Source organism: Micropterus salmoides, unplaced genomic scaffold (assembly GCF_014851395.1).
Source record: "Micropterus salmoides isolate LMB-PRFRI ecotype aquatic unplaced genomic scaffold, ASM1485139v1 Ms_hic_scaffold_8, whole genome shotgun sequence".
Taxonomy (NCBI): Eukaryota; Metazoa; Chordata; class Actinopteri; order Centrarchiformes; family Centrarchidae; genus Micropterus; species Micropterus salmoides.
The window spans coordinates 27,746,052-27,761,663 of record NW_024044570.1 but is presented as its reverse complement, the minus strand read 5'-3'; the positions used below and the strand labels follow the sequence as shown (position 1 = coordinate 27,761,663).

The 15,612-nt window shown below is 42.4% G+C and overlaps 3 protein-coding genes across 6 annotated transcripts; 1 reads left to right on the top strand and 2 right to left on the bottom strand.

The window, feature by feature from the left end:
- Positions 1 to 21: 21 nt before the first annotated feature.
- Positions 22 to 3,532, bottom strand: bida (BH3 interacting domain death agonist). Of its 2 annotated transcripts, none has more exons than XM_038704948.1 (4): positions 3,376 to 3,532; positions 2,766 to 3,050; positions 2,034 to 2,167; positions 22 to 562 (listed from the first exon to the last, which is right to left on the bottom strand). In XM_038704948.1, the coding sequence occupies exons 2-4, from the start codon at positions 3,031 to 3,033 to the stop codon at positions 365 to 367; spliced, it is 600 nt and encodes a 199-aa protein (XP_038560876.1). In that variant the 5' UTR covers positions 3,034 to 3,050; positions 3,376 to 3,532; the 3' UTR covers positions 22 to 364. The 2 variants fall into 2 exon arrangements, with proteins under 2 accessions (XP_038560876.1, XP_038560877.1); XM_038704949.1 differs by having other exon boundaries at positions 22 to 559.
- A 507-nt stretch (positions 3,533 to 4,039) lies between these two features.
- Positions 4,040 to 8,265, bottom strand: wee2 (WEE2 oocyte meiosis inhibiting kinase). 3 transcript variants are annotated; one of them, XM_038704938.1, is made up of 12 exons: positions 8,205 to 8,265; positions 7,506 to 7,781; positions 7,179 to 7,384; positions 6,755 to 6,812; positions 6,265 to 6,482; positions 6,041 to 6,162; positions 5,780 to 5,926; positions 5,580 to 5,684; positions 5,416 to 5,501; positions 5,098 to 5,268; positions 4,810 to 4,958; positions 4,040 to 4,511 (listed from the first exon to the last, which is right to left on the bottom strand). In XM_038704938.1, the coding sequence occupies exons 2-12, from the start codon at positions 7,770 to 7,772 to the stop codon at positions 4,346 to 4,348; spliced, it is 1,695 nt and encodes a 564-aa protein (XP_038560866.1). In that variant the 5' UTR covers positions 7,773 to 7,781; positions 8,205 to 8,265; the 3' UTR covers positions 4,040 to 4,345. The 3 variants fall into 3 exon arrangements, with proteins under 3 accessions (XP_038560866.1, XP_038560865.1, XP_038560867.1); XM_038704937.1 differs by lacking the exon at positions 8,205 to 8,265 and having other exon boundaries at positions 7,506 to 7,833; XM_038704939.1 differs by lacking the exon at positions 8,205 to 8,265 and having other exon boundaries at positions 6,265 to 6,434; positions 7,506 to 7,832.
- Positions 8,266 to 8,494: 229 nt separating this feature from the next.
- On the top strand, positions 8,495 to 15,353 carry dennd11 (DENN domain containing 11). The gene is made up of 9 exons (XM_038704942.1): positions 8,495 to 9,316; positions 9,909 to 10,008; positions 10,149 to 10,307; positions 11,307 to 11,460; positions 11,566 to 11,704; positions 11,911 to 12,042; positions 12,139 to 12,289; positions 12,481 to 12,549; positions 12,700 to 15,353. Exons 1-9 carry the CDS (start codon positions 8,890 to 8,892, stop codon positions 12,893 to 12,895), a joined length of 1,527 nt encoding a protein of 508 aa, XP_038560870.1. The 5' UTR covers positions 8,495 to 8,889; the 3' UTR covers positions 12,896 to 15,353.
- The last annotated feature ends 259 nt before the right edge of the window (positions 15,354 to 15,612 follow it).

Genomic DNA, 15,612 nt, shown 5'->3' with positions numbered 1-15,612 from the left:
CACCATATTTAAGAATCAAACTCAACCCCAGAAAATATTTATTTATTCAAGTTTTACAATCCTTTGGTCATACATGTATAAGTGTAAAATGAAAAGATAACACTTAACCAAAAGTAAACAGAAGCATTAAGTAAATAAAGTAACGAAAATTCAAGTATCACTAACTTAACTGAATATTTCCCGTTTTCAATACATGTCCATAAACTCAAAAGACTGTCACTTTATTTCATATAAGAAAGTGTTTCTAATACTGTTGTAGTCAACGCAGCTCCTTTCACAGTCAACTGGTCATGAGGAGCAGGTGCCAGTTTCATATTCAGTCACAAATATCCAAGTTATTTACTCTCAGCTGGCAGCTCAGAAATCACCTGGCCCTCACAGGGCTGATGTACTGCAGTGCTGTGTTGAAGAGGTTTCGCAGCAGTTGCGGGGCCTTCTCGCACACTCCCCTCACCAGAGTGAGAGTGAGGGCCACGATGACTCGCTCCTGGGGTAGATGCTCCAGACCCACGCCATGCCTCATCACCCTGTCCACCTCCTGGGTAAGGTGGTCCTTCCACTGCTGGAAAACAAAAACGACCAGAAGGGATCAATTATTACATGAAGACAATACTCAGGTTATTATTGCAACTTTACAGACCTTAACTGTTTTATTTATTACAAGGGCCTGTACATCCTATTTATAATATTTTGAGGTTTTGATTCTAAAATTATTGGTGTAAAATAGATGCAAAGTTGTGTTTCTGAACACAAACTAGAAAATCATGAAAATGTTACTCAATTAATTAATGTAGAAATCAATTCACACACTTTTCTTATTTTGTGGTGCTAAAAGCAATTGCTGTGGCCTTTTGCACATGTAGACATTAATTTATCAAACAAATAAGGTAAGGCTATTAAGGAAACTGGTAACTGCAAATCATTAAATATTCTTAATCCAGCTAATCTCAGTATATTCGCATATTTAAATATTGCAGAACTCAAATGTGTAGTTCCTCTGACAAAAATACCATGTTCCATTTTGCACTACAAGCACAATTCCTCATTTTGCATATTCCCCAACTAGTACCAAGTATATCTGGGAGGTTGCTCTGTTTTCAACAACCATTCTGGAATATATCAATACCTACCAATAATAAATATAATGCAGAGCTTAAAAGTAATCACTCAAGGTTTTAATGGTGGACATGTGTCACCTCACCTCAAAGACCACTTACTATGATTAAAAAAAGCTTCAATTAAATATTAACTTTCAAGGACAAAGAGCGTGGGCACTATTAACACAGGAAAATGGCAGGTTTTTAAATGGTCGCAAAATTAACTTTTGTCCACCGGCCAAATGGCGAGTGAATGTTCAATGTGTACCAACCACTCAATAGATTGATATTGTTTTTGGCTGGTGAGTGAAGAAAATATTCCAGCCATTTGCAGATTTCACCAGCATTTGGCTGTTGGCTGGAGCTAATTTTGCGCTGCGAGTGTGGCCAATACTCCATATTAATGGATAATAGGCCATCATCTACTAACTGAATTGATAAAATGAGATAAATTGTGTCAGTACCTGGGTGGCCAGGTGACCACCTTAGCAACAATGTTCTTGCTGGAAACCCTGGAAAAATTTAATAATTTATTAATAGATCTAGTAGTTCTAAAAAACTAAACGTTTCTAAAATTTAAATAAACATTTACGAGTTTTAGTATCTCAACGTAATGATCTCCTTGTTGCATATCTCTGTATGCACACAGAAGTTCAGGAGTTTTCTGCCTCTTGGTAATTTGTGATGACTTTGCCCACATCATTATTTTTGACAATAAACCTGGTTTTCTTTTTATTTCGTTTTTTAAAATCTACAAATTGATGAGGACACTTATATCGTTTCAGCCATAGTTACATATATGATAAATTAGAATATGACATTGTAAATGCTTTCTGAAACAACAAAAACTCACTGGTAATTAGACATTGTCCTCTGTATTACAGAGGATGACCACCACAACATTAACAGTTAAATAATTCCTTTGTTCAGACTCACTTCAGAGGGGGATGTTGATATGTTCCTTCTCAGGTTCTGGGTAGCCTGAGCCACAACATTGTGTTCAAGCTGGGCTGCAATCTCTCTCAGCCCTTCTGCAACCTGCTGAAGTGCTGCTGCTTCTCCATGGTCCCCTACAGGAAAACAACATAGCCACAACATGAATAAAAGGTTTAGTCACCATAATGTGTATTTCTGGATTTGAAAGGAAGAACAGTGGAAGAAAAACATTTTCCTAGAAAGGAACATACAGCCTTTAGGAAATCTACTTATCGAACATATGATCTCTATAGCACATACAATTTGATGTCTGTTAAAACACATACAGTAATCAAGTGAGAGATGTATGAATGTGGATAGGTTTGCATCAGATGAGACACTAATTACAAGAAATGGTTGACAGCCACTTCCTGGTTTCACTTTAAGTCACATGTTGTTTTGTTAAGCTGGAAACAACTTGTCAGATTTGCATGTCAATGTTGTGACTTTTGCACTATGATATCGTGGACCACACACGAGTTTGCCTGTTACTCCACAATGGGTTTAAAATTGGGAAATTTGTATTTATTTTGACACCCAGAAAAAAAGCCCTATATTTTGCTTTCAGAATCAAATCAGCCTTGGCGAAACGTGAAACAGCTGATCTGATGTCAGAGTTTGTGGTGCTTGTATGCAACCGCCTATGTGATGTAGCAGGTTATTTCATCTGTACCTACTGATTGAGTTACTCACCAGGCCGCCGCAGCTCCACTGAAGGCTGAATATCTCCAAAAGAAAGTGGCATGCAAACGGGCAGGTGACCGTCAGTTTCAAGGTCTCCTTCGTCCTGGACGTCTATCCAGGAGCTATTGCAATTGATGTCCCGGGTAACGTTAATATAATCTTGCTCCAGGGAGAAAAGCTCCTTCCTGTAGTCAGAATTTCTACAGTCCATTTGAAGGAAGGCCAAAATTACCAGGGCGGCGTTTTGCCCACTGGTCAGATCGCCCAAGTCATCCATCGATAATCACTCTCGGCCTTTTTAAATTCAGACAAGAAAAATGAGGGTCATTTTAAGTTAGCACTAAAGTGATTCAACAAACTTTGCTAACAACGAGTAATAAGAAACCAATGCATCTTGGCAAACATTACCCTTAAGGAATTATTTCTGACAGTTGACGTCTAACGGGCAAGTTAAGCTAGTTAGTTAGAAAGTTAACGTTACGCTAATGCTAACTTTGGTTTCTTACATTAGCTCACGGTAACTTTCGGCACCGAAGATAACGTTAAGCAAAAGAGAGAACGTGCGACTAAGGTAACTTACAGCTAAATAAATTTAGAAAGAATGGCTAGTTTTACTCACATTCGTTTCCTATGCCGGATGAGTCAGCTTTTAACTTAGTACAAAGAACTTCTCAGTGATGCGCCATAGAGCACCGACCACGGCGCTGCTTAGGTCTAACTGAGCAGCAGCAAAAACAACTTCAGATGGCCACATATCTGGCTACGGTAAACGCCCCATGATGCCTTCAAATACCGTCGGACTTGGGGTGGGGGGGAGCCATTTCTCTTTGTCGTTAGGCAATACCGAGAAACCCCAGGACATAAATCACCTAACTGGATATAACTAGTCAGCTGCAAATTAAAATAGTTTTTCCTCTAGTTGCCGAGATTATGCAAGAGCCTACAGTGAATCCATCTTTAACTCATCCAATAATAAAAACTGACTCATAGTTAGCTACCACCTTATGCAACAACTAAAATACTACTAGTACAATTGAATATTTATGTTGAGAAATAGTTTGAACATGTTTCCTTTGAAACACATACTTTCAACATTTCTGTGTAAGTGCATGTCTAGCCACATAAATAGTCACACAGTTGGCTGCATTTAAAGATAACACCACTGGAAAGTCCCTGCTGTGGCCAACAGCCCTTCTGAATGTGCTTTTTTGATAACATAGTACTCCATTGGGACAAGAGTTGCAGAGCTAAATCAAATAAGCAAATAGGAAATCCATCTGGTAAAATGCTTAAAATGTTTATTTACAGTTTAAAAAAAAAAAACAATTGGTTGAGTACATTGGTCTGCAGCAATTCCAAGTTGTTGAAAATCACCTGAACAGTGTCAGAGTCAGATTAGTCCTTTGAAACCAATGCTGTCCAGGTCTCTCCAGTCCTTCAGTTACACTGCATCCACTTAGAAGACTCAAAAGGATTATCCATCCAGTCATTTCAAATCAGTTCCAACAAAACCATTGCTGTACAAGGGAATCACATAACCACTTTGCATCAGAGCAAAAGGACAGGCATGTGGGCCTCACAACGTCCCATTAGACTCCATAACCTGGGCAACCAAAGCTCATGGACCGTGTAGTCTTCCTACCAACAAGCCTCCTCCCTGCTCTGGGTAGAGACCCGATCTTAGCAGAGGAGTTCAGGCCAGGAGGGAGGATCTGCTTGGGTGACAAGGCCGCCAGACGAGCCTCCTGGAGCTCTCTGTGGAGAAAATGGAAATAAGTGTGTGCTTTTAACTGACATCTGAATCAGTTTTAATGGCTAGGTATGTGTACACATGAGGAATTTGACTTTGGCCTTACGTTGCTCTCAATGTACAATGAGCTCAGCAAAAATGATAGACTACATTGTGCAGGTGTTATTATGTAAATGAGGTTGGTACTGAATTACAAAAATAATGGCATGGCATCAGCATGAGTGAATTAAGCAAGACCAATTAAGGTTAAATTCGATGAAGACATGGCCTGAACCCCAGATGCTTAGTTCAGTTAAATCTTACTTCTCAAGCATGGCTGTCCTGAACTTCTCTACATTGAGCTCTCTGCGTAGCTGGGCAGCTAGTCTCTCAGTCCTCTTTTCCCTTAAAACTGCGTGCTTGCAAAGCTCCCTGGCAGACAGCCGCTTTGTCAGGTCTGGATCCAGCATCAACTGACAAAGAATAAAAAATAAAGACAAAAGTATTTAACAAGCTATGCTAGTGACTTGAGAATTTAAATGAGTCTTTAATTAGGTTAGATTTAAATATTCAAACATCGTATCAAAAACATCAGCCCTGAAATAAGCAAACCTGAAGTAGGCTTCTGAAGGGAGGCGATAGCTCCCTTGGAAGTTTGGGGAGCTGCCCCTCTCTAAGTCTGTGCCACTCATCTCCATTTTGGGGCAGAGGAGGAGCCCCGGCTGCCAGCAGCACCGTAAGGCCCAGAGCAAAGATGTCTGCTTTGGGGAGTTGGCTGTAATCCTGGGGAGCAGAGAGATGGCTGGAATGAACGCTAGAAACAATGCAAATATAATATGAAAGACCTTTTGATTCTTCTTTGTTTTTAAAAAAAAAAAAAAAAAAAAAAAACACTGGGGTAACCAACTCCCACCCCAGGACTATTTTTACCTCATGCAGGACCTCACTGGCTAGAAAGCGGCTGTCCCCTTCTTCAACTTGAGGACTGTTGGTTGATGTCACATGACCCAGATCCCCTGCAGAAAACATCCAATTTGACATTTATAAAATAAAAATAAAAAGTGTAAAACTTTAGTGAGCATTAAATATAATACCAATTTTGTAAATGACTCCTGCTGACGTGCTTCCGTCATCTTCCTCCTCACTCTCCCCTTCACCTGCTGCACTTGTACTGGGACGTTGGCAAATGAATATATTACCTACAAAAGGGTTGAAACAAGGCATTTAAAAAAAACCTCAGGACTGTGTTTGGACTGGACAATATAAGAAATGCAAACAACTCAGTGAGACTCACTTGGTTTGATGTCCAGGTGTACGAGGCCTAAACTGTGGATGTATTTTAGCCCCATAGACACTTGTAAAAGTAGATCTTTCAACTCAGCCTCCAAAAACAGCTCACCCTGTACTTCCTTCTTCATGATAGCATCATTGAGACTTCCACCTGACACACACAGTATCAGAAAGAATTAAATCTAGTTCACCTAAAAGATATTTAGAGTTTCCTTTCATTCTAGTCTTCCCAAACTGTGCTTTTAATGGTAAAAGGGAAACCTACCATCACAGTATTCATTCTGAATAATCATGTGGTCGTCTTCTGCCCATGCTGAATAATAGCGAACAACATGAGGGTGGTGCCCAAGAACAGCATGTGCATACACTTCCTTAAGAGCCAGCTGCCTGAGAGGACAAAAAAAAATATGGCCAGGGATACATTTGACCAAGTCAAGAACAAAATTAAAAAAAGTAGGCCGATCAGAGAGCAAAATGCTGCTGACTCACTCATTGGCAGAGCCTGCCAAGGGTTGGCGAGAGCGTTTTATGGCGTACAAGCAACCGTCCATCCTCTTCACACACTTGTAAACTGCCCCAAACTCGCCCACGCCGATGCACTCCAGCTCCAGAAACTCACTCTCATAGCGTGACAGCATGAACGCCTGGACAGCTCGCCTCTGCCAGATAAACAGACGGAGGGCCTTGTGGTAAAACCAGAGACATTTCTAAAGAGAGGAACACACGTCACAGAGCCAGGAGAACCGGGGTTTTCTTTGATGAGTCACCAAATATGGTAGTGCTTCCACAAGGAAAGGACTTTTGTTGCTGGAGATTCCTTAGAGAAATCCCGGAAGTATGACTGGCAGCATGTAATTTTGGACAACACAAGAAGTGAGGAGGCAGCTGAAGCTGACAAAGCCTGATTATGAAATCACATCAGCAGCATCTGAGGGGGAGGGCTACATCCACCAGAAAGTACTGATAAAAATAGTGATACCTTTGGTGGGAGAAAGGCTTCGTCATCCTCCTCAGATGACGTTAGGCTGTGTTTCGACCTGAAAGATGAAAAGGGTCTTTAGACCTTTACATCCACACACACAAAAAAAACCCCTGCATAAATAAGGGATTAAAAAGTCAGGTTTATGTGTAAGGAAACTGGAATTCAAACTATTTTAGTTTCACCATCAGTAGGGGAATCTACTAGCCAAAGGCATTCAAGTTATTGCATTTTAAAAATAGCTCTGAATGGGACACCTACACCATTACACAAGATAACTAATTTCCCTGTGATGCAGCAGTTCTAAATTAAACATTTGGACATTTTCCAGACGTTAACGTCAACCAATCCCCGTCTGTGAGTGAACATGCACTTGTGTTTACAACTCATCCAGATATACAGTACAGCATAAAGCAGTTGTAACCTGCGTCCATAGTCATCGTCATCATCATAACTACTGTTTCTCCACTGCTGCTCGCTGTTCCTGCGGATTGTGTCAGGGGTGAAAGGATTCACATTGACAGAAGGAGCATGGGTGAGGTTTGGCGCAACAGAGGAGAAGCGCAGGGTCCTCTGATGGCGACTTATCTTAGTGGTGGAGAAAGGCTGGGACGACTTCGACAGAAGGCTCTTCAGCAGAGGGAAAAACAGAGGGAAATGCCATTCATCCCTTTGAAGTAAAACTAGTTTGACATTTGAGACACACTTTGACAAATCATACACAGGACAATCAGTGTGAATTATTCCCCACCTTGGGCGTGCTTGGTGAGTCACAGAGCCTCAGTTTGCTCCAGGAAGCATAAGGTATGGGGCTGGTGCACGATAAAGGGGAGGTTAGGGTGTTGCTTCGACTGCGTTGGCGTTGCACTCTGGGCGTCCTACATGCAGAGCTGGGACTGCAGATCCTGGGACTTCGGATCCTGAATGTGCAGTCATCAGAGTTGTCACTGCTGCTCCCCTCCTCTCCACAGCTAGAGAAGTCCAGCTGCTGGCTGATCCCATCAAACAAGGTCGCCATGCTTGGCGCCTGAGGTTTGCAAAGGTTTCCTTTAAAATGCTTAATCCTGTATTTGACTGCCCTTAAAGAACAAAAATACTTCACCATTTTAAATTTGGGATTTATGTTATGCATTAGATTTTTTAATTAAATTATTAGGCCTTAAGTCTTTTAAGAAGATAAAGATAAGAGGAAATAAAAACATGTTAATTATACTCCATCTAGGCCTGCATATATTAATGTGTCATAATTTAATCAATAGTATATATTGTTTAAAATGTTTTGCCAACCAAATCACGTAGGACAATTGAAAACCAGCACCCTGGTTGATGAGGTTATTTATGTTTTCAGACTTATCTGTAAGCTCAACACTTCACACAGTGGCCAGAAACGTACACTCCAATTAAGTCATTTAAGTCTGAGTAATAATATTTTCTTGTCACGCATACTCACGAATAAGTCGCCTTTCCCCGCCGCCACCACGCTTTGAATTTCGCACCTAGTATGTAAGCGACTTCCTGTTTAAATGAACTATGCCACCGTTAACACATCTAGCTCTCTGATTGGTTGACTTGTTAATAAACCACACACCTGACCTATGCACCTGACATTAACATGGCTGTTAATTGCATAAACAACTGTCTACAGCGTTACCATAAAAACGATGAAAATCTACCCATACAATGTAGGACTATATGGATATAGATAATGATAGCAAAAGGGGAAACTACACTTTCACTTTGATAGTAAAACTAAATAACATGAAAATAGTGTAAATGAATACTTAATAGTACCTACAACATGCATCTGAATCTCTGTATGAACGTTGTAAGAATATGATATATATAATTATTATGGGCAAACAAATAGCCCGTAGTCAAAATTAGGTCACTGTATGAAAAAGTAATATAGACACGTGGGCGGAAGTCAGCGACGTCATCAAAACAGTGAGACGGGAGGAGGGAAAGCAACCCGTCAGTGGATGTGACACGCTTACAAATACATAGAAAACAACCCAGCACGCAGCAGGACATCATGATCCGGCTCCAGCAGCGTGTTTAGTGAGCTCGATTCAACTGGACATCCGAGTTTTTTGATATTTTTCTCCTTCCCGCGAGTCCTCGGAGGCAGCAGCGCTATGGTGAAGCAGTCTGACCGAGCCCCGCTGCTGGACTGGGAGGAGATCCCGCCGCCCGATCCGAACCAGGCGGCCCAGCCGCCGCCTGCGTCGCCCCGGGAGGAAGACGCACCGTCGGAGAAAAGTTCGCAGCCAGCCGGGCGGCGAACACCGACGGTTATCGCGGCTGGTACTGGGTGGAGCAGCAGCAGCTCCGCCGCCACCACTATAACCTGCAGCCCGACGAGAAATGTCACAGCTGTTGTTCCCAGCGGGGAAATAAGTCCGGGCCGTCCGCGAACAGAGCTCTCTGGGCACGGGAGGGACCGCCCGGAGCCTATGGGTACAGATCTTAATGTTCCCTTCCCCGGCCTCTCGGTGAGGGATCACTGGGAGGAAAAGGACCAGATTGTGGCTGTGTTTGTGGTTACCTTTGATACAAGATCAGGTAAGTCAGATTGTGGCAATATCATGTGATCTTCTTTCTCTTATGTTTAAAATTCTCAGTTTTTACCTAGACGTCAGTCTCCTCTGTCAAGTGTGCTTTAGTGCATTACACTGACTCATGGCGGTGAAGGGTGTATGCCCAGGTGGGGTTGTCAGATATTTCAAATGTCAAGACCCTATGAAATAGATTCCAAAAGAAATAAACCACCTGGCTGTCCAGTTTTTGAAAGCTATCAAACATACTGTAAAGCTTATGCAATAATTGAGTGACTGAAACCCAAGCTGGTTTAAAAGGGAAAGCCATCCTATTAGATTTAATACAGAAAATGATAGAAACAGATAAGACAACACGATATACAATCAATAGCTCATCAAACACAACAGAAAACAAGGTCAGTGTCAGTGCTTCTGCTTCATATATGGAAGAGGTCAGTGTGCAGACAGCTAAAGAGCTGAGTCAGTGCTTTTACTTACTGTCGGACCTCTTGCTCCTACATGACTGGCATACAGAATGAGGGGAAGTAAGCAGGATGAAAGTAGAGGATATGGGAAGTAACTTTGTGGTTTATTTTGTGTGTGTGTGTGAATGGCAGGGAATATGGTCGAGTGGTGTCTGCCTCACGACATCAACCTAGACGGAGTTGAATTCAAGTCAATGGCCAGCGGTTCCCATCGGATCACCAACGACTTCATGTACGTACTCCCACTCACGCCCACTAATCAAGACGCATGGAATCCAGTCTTTAGAGACACACAGTCCGTGTCAGAAACCTGTCCCTCTGTGTTAACTCTGATAAACTAATACTGATCTTTTTTTATTTGCCCTTGGCTAGATATTTCCGTAAAGGCTGTTACTTCGGGCTGGCCTGTTTTGCCAACATGCCTGTGGAGAGTGAGCTGGAGCGAGGAGCGAGGATGAAGTCTGTGGGAATACTGTCTCCCTCCTACACTCTTCTTTACCGCTACATGCACTTCCTGGAGAACCAAGTCAGGTAAGACATGCTGTGTGTTGCGTGCCCCTGTGTGTGAGTCTTTCTGTTTTTATTTTTATTTTGTCACGTTTGCACCACCCTATTTCTGTTCTGTTTATTATTATTATTACTTATTTATTCCTCGCCCAACCGTGTTCGCATGTTTCTCTTTATGTTCCTAACTCTCGCTGTCTTGCTCCTTTTTGTTAAATATTTTCTCATCTATTAAACATAAACCCAGAGTCCCAGCTACAAGCGCCCATTACATGCAGTTTTTGTATAAAGTCTAAGCACGGAAGTGGAAGAGGCCTTGACAGCCTCTCTTCTCTTCAGTAACTCTGCTCTTGTGGTTCAGTCATCTCACGAAAAGCCTATCTGCTCATTGACTATGTATAAATAAATGACACATCCACAGTTTCGAGTTAAGAATACTGATGGCTCAGGTTATCCCCAAATACAATTTGATCTGAATGAATCTGAAAGGAGTGTGGTAATCTAGCCTCCAGTTGGTCACTGTGGCTGTTTTAATGTCGCTCTGCGGCCGCGGGCAGATGTCTCAGGTGGTGCTGAATGGTTGAAGTCGTTAAACCAAATACAAAAGTGGCATTTATGTAACGCGAGTGGCCTCCAATGATCCCACAATGCAATTTAAGAACAAGTAATCGTTACTAACCAAGCCCAATATGTAATCTTGCATTCTGGATGACCTAAAAAGTGTGTGATATTGAATACACAACTCTTTTACATAGACTTCCCTTTATGGTGTTTAACAAAAAGTGATAGAGTGAATGGTTTCAGACGCAAGCTTCAGTGTAGCTATTGCCTTTAAATCTCTTGGAATACGCTGCCTGAGCTGTAAACATGGCGATGTTGACAGAACATTAATATGTGATTTGTTTAAATACACCCAAGCAAGCTTAATCAGCTTAATTATACAAATCTGGAAATACTTGGATAACTCATACCTGACAAGATTCTTCTTTCTCTCCTCCTCCTCTTCCACCTATCGTTGCCTTGTAGACACCAGTTGCAGTGTCCAGGCCAGTACTCCCCACTGGAGGCCTTCTATGAAGATAAGAAGGCTGTCCTTCCCCCTGCAGGAAATGGTCTAGTCACCACTTGCCCAACCTGGAGCGTTACCACCATCAACCGCTGTATGCACCCAGAAATGAAGGTCCGAAAGCAGCAGAACACACTGATTTTGTCGGTGATAGCAGGGGGGCTCAGTCAGAACAACAAAAACCAACATATCTGTCACATTTCTTTTTGCTCCCTGCAGATCACCCACCCAGCTGGCTGCATGTCCCAGTTCATCCAGTTCTTTGGGGAGCAGATCATGGTGCTGTGGAAGTTTGCACTGCTTAGGAAACGTCTCCTCATCTTCTCCCCTCCACCAGTAGGTGTGGTCTGCTACAGGGGTGAGAGGCTCGCTCGCACACGCATACGCACACGCACACAAACACACTTACAGCCTTTTACTTGCTGTTACTGTAGTTACGTTTCTGCTATTTGTCCTTGTTTCTCTTTAACACAGACGCCTCAGGATGGAATAAATGTACAAAGTGTGGTCTTTTATTTTCAGTTTCTGTAGAGACGTTTCATTCGCTTCGTTCTGTCTTCTCAGTGTATTGCTGTTGTTGCCTGGCCAACGTCTCTTTGCCTGGAATTGGTGTCTCTGTGCCTGAGTTACGGCCTTTCTTCTACATCAACATAGCCGACATCACTACCCTGGAGACAGAGATGTCGTACGTGGCCTGTGAGTGAAGCTGTACTGCATTCAAATTGACCACTATTACTGTAATCTATGGAAACGACCCCCTATTAAATGAGCATGCTTTCATAATTTCTTAAGGCACCACAGAGAAGATTTTTGAGGATAAGAAGGAGCTGTATGACGTCTACATTGATAACCAGAATGTGAAAACGCACAGAAGCCATTTGCAGCCGCTGCTCCGAGTGAATGCAGCGGACAAGGAGAAATACAGGAAACTGAGTGAACAGAGGTGATAAACACACTGACAAATACTGAAAAATAGGCAGATTTAAAATCAATTACAATCTGTAAATTGAATGTTTTTGATGGTGATACATGCACCAATTTGAAAACAGATACTAATATATATACTACATATACTACTTTTGTTGCATTTCAAGGAACATTTCAGAGTGATAGATGATGACTTTTTTGTTCCAGGCAAATGTTGCTCTACGCTCAAGAGGTGGACGGAGACTGCACGTCAAACGAAGAGGATCTTTTCATTCTGTGAGTCCTTGGCGGATGTATTCACTGCTGCTAATGCACTTGAGTCATAATCACAGGCAGTTTCAGGAGAGTAGTACTATTATGTGGGGTTTGTCAATGTGATGCAGAGGGGACCACAGCATGACGTAGTCATCTTTGATCCTGTCCTAGGTTCTTCATGGAGCTGAATAACCGCATCTTCCAGACCCTGTCAGACGTAGCAGGCAGCACCGATCCCACCCTCACCGCTGAGCATGTGAGGGCCATGGGGCTGGATCCCCAGGGTGATCGCTCCTTCCTGGTTGACCTGCTGGAGGTGTACGGTATTGATGTCACGCTGGTCATAGACAACCTCTGCTGCCCCTGAGCCCCCTCGGCCTGGGAAACGCCACTGGATATCTGTGCCTTCAAGGCCCCCACACACACACACACACACACACATACACACACACACCAAGACACTGAATACACTGCCTCCACCCTGGGACTTCCATCTGTTGCCTGCTGTCCCCTCCTGGGTGTCCACCCCCCACCCCCCACTCTGCGTGGTTCTCATCTGACCTGTGGAGACTTTTCCAGCCAGTGTGGATGAAGAGGACACTTAGTGCGCTGGTCCACAGTGGCTGATAAACACCTGCCTAGCAGACAGTGCTGCATGGCAGCAGTGTGCTCTTGTAGCCATTCACATGTTACATCACTCAGTACTGTTCTTTTTGCAGACATGTTTGTTGGCTTGTTTGTTCTTGTTTGACTCTGATTCTGCGTTAAGTGGCCAGGGCCGAAAGCACTGGATAAAATTGATGAGGTCCGGTCATCACAGCAGGATGATTGGTCGTTCTCCACTACTCACAATGAAAAATTCACTGGAACGGCGAGTATTTACTGCTGGAGATGAATTTGTGCGCTTCACATACATGTTTTTGGAGATTCTTGCCGTCACAATGTGAAACAAACTCAAACAGTACCATACTTGGGTGATTATTCTTCTTTTTCTGATAAAGCTACTTTGGGACTGGGTTAATCAAACGCCTTTTTTCGCCTTTCAAAAAGGAAGCAATATGAGTCTGTGGTAGCTGAAATTATATATGTGCTTTTTGTTCCCGTCTTTTTGTTTAGTGAGCTTGATCGTCTTTTTTTATAACAGGGGTGGTTCATTATAATGAAGCTGGCTCACAGAATAAGAAGGGAAAGGTTGTTAAATACTAACTTTTTATGCACCTTCAACACGAGGTAGATCTGATAGTGTGTTTCTGTGTTTGATCACAAGCGACGGAGGCTTTCCGGAAACATTTTGACGTGTTACTTGTTGTACCTTACTATGTCGTGATCAGCGGCGGTTCTTCAATTGTCAATGAATGTGAATCTATAACACTAACTTATCATGAATGCTGCACCATGTCCACCACTGGACTATTTCCTGATGCACACAGTGATCATGCTTAACTGTACCTTCTTTTTTAATGCTATGTTTATGACTTACAGTCTGAGCCAGCAAGTGGTTATGGAGTGGAGGAGCTTTGTGTGCGTGTTGTATTGTATACAGGCTGTCATTGTGTCATTGTATTTTCTTATTCGAACTAGAGACGTATTCATCAGTGGAATCCAATATATCTTTTGTGATCCTGCTGAATGAAGAGTCCTTGATGGAGTTTGCTTGTTGATCAGCTTCAAAGAGATCCTCTTTGCTTGTTTGTGTCCTTGACTGAAGATAGATCCCTTTGTGTTTTTGGAGACGTGGTGCCCCCCCCCCCCCCCCCCCCCCACACACACACACCCCTCTACCCCTCTGTCGGCTCCAGACGAGGCTTTCTCTGTCTTTTCATCGCAGACCCATTGAGTGAATCCAGCTCTAGAGATGGGCCAACTGTGTCTTTTGAATTATCATGGCAGACTTTAATCCACCATGCTGCCAATCAGTGACCGTTTGTTCCATGTTGGAACACATGAGGCTGATGCTCGCCTCATACAAAAATGGAGTAGTGGTTCTCAACCATCTCGCAGCTAAAAACACAGTCATTTTTATTAAACAAGTATTTTTAAATCACTGGTCTACAAATATTCAATGATGGTTTATTTTTCATTTTCACATTCCAGAAATGATCTTTCATTGGCTGATCCCCAGGTTGATAACTGCTAATGGTCTTGTAGCCTGTACTGTTTTACTTGACCTCCTAGGATGTTTTCTGGGTTGGTTAAATAAAACTAAGTGTTGTATTTGGAAGAGAAGGACACTTAAGCTTTATTGTTAAAATGGGGCCTTAAGGAAATGTGATTTTTCTCAAACTTTACAAGAGCAAAGTGGCCGACTCATTTCTGTATGTGTGTCAACAGTATTTGCGGAAAGATTTTGTACATTGTCCTTAGCACTTCTGAATGACCTCACTGTCTCCAGTGAAACCCGTTGACTCTGACTGGTCTATTTACTTGTCAGCAGTAGTATATTCTTGCCTCCGACTGTGTTTGCTTTACAGGTGTATGTTCAGTGTGAAAGGGAATGTACACAACACACCACTGTATAAAATGCCTTCTTTGTGGAGCCGTGTGCACCAGCATTAGCTAAACGAGTTGTTTGTACAGCGTGTCACTCTACTGAATGTCAAAGACAGCAAACGTATTGCACACCTGCAGCAGTGCATCCAAGTGGTGTTTTCTTCTTGATTGTAATGTGAATCAAGAGTATTCACAGAACAAGTCTTCACCTTTACTAATGTGAAACACTGTAACAGATGTCAGTAATGTACACATGAACTCAATAGCATGAGCAACTGTTAAATTCACTGTACTGCCATTGTAAAACAATAAAACATTCATAGCTCATTATCTAATCCGCTGCTTCCAACACTGCATAACTATTTTCCTACATTTCTCTCTTCCCTCTCTGACCAGGATCACATTCCTTCAGCATTCCCCAGTAGTGCAAGCGCTGTTTAGATCCAATACTTTGTTGCAAAGTACATATGTATTACAAGTGAAATGTCACCCACAAGCTAATTATTGTACAATTTATAATTTAATCTATTACTGCGTGTTTTACTGTTGTACTTGGTTGAGGTATACAGCCAAATGTAACTACTTTATGCACTG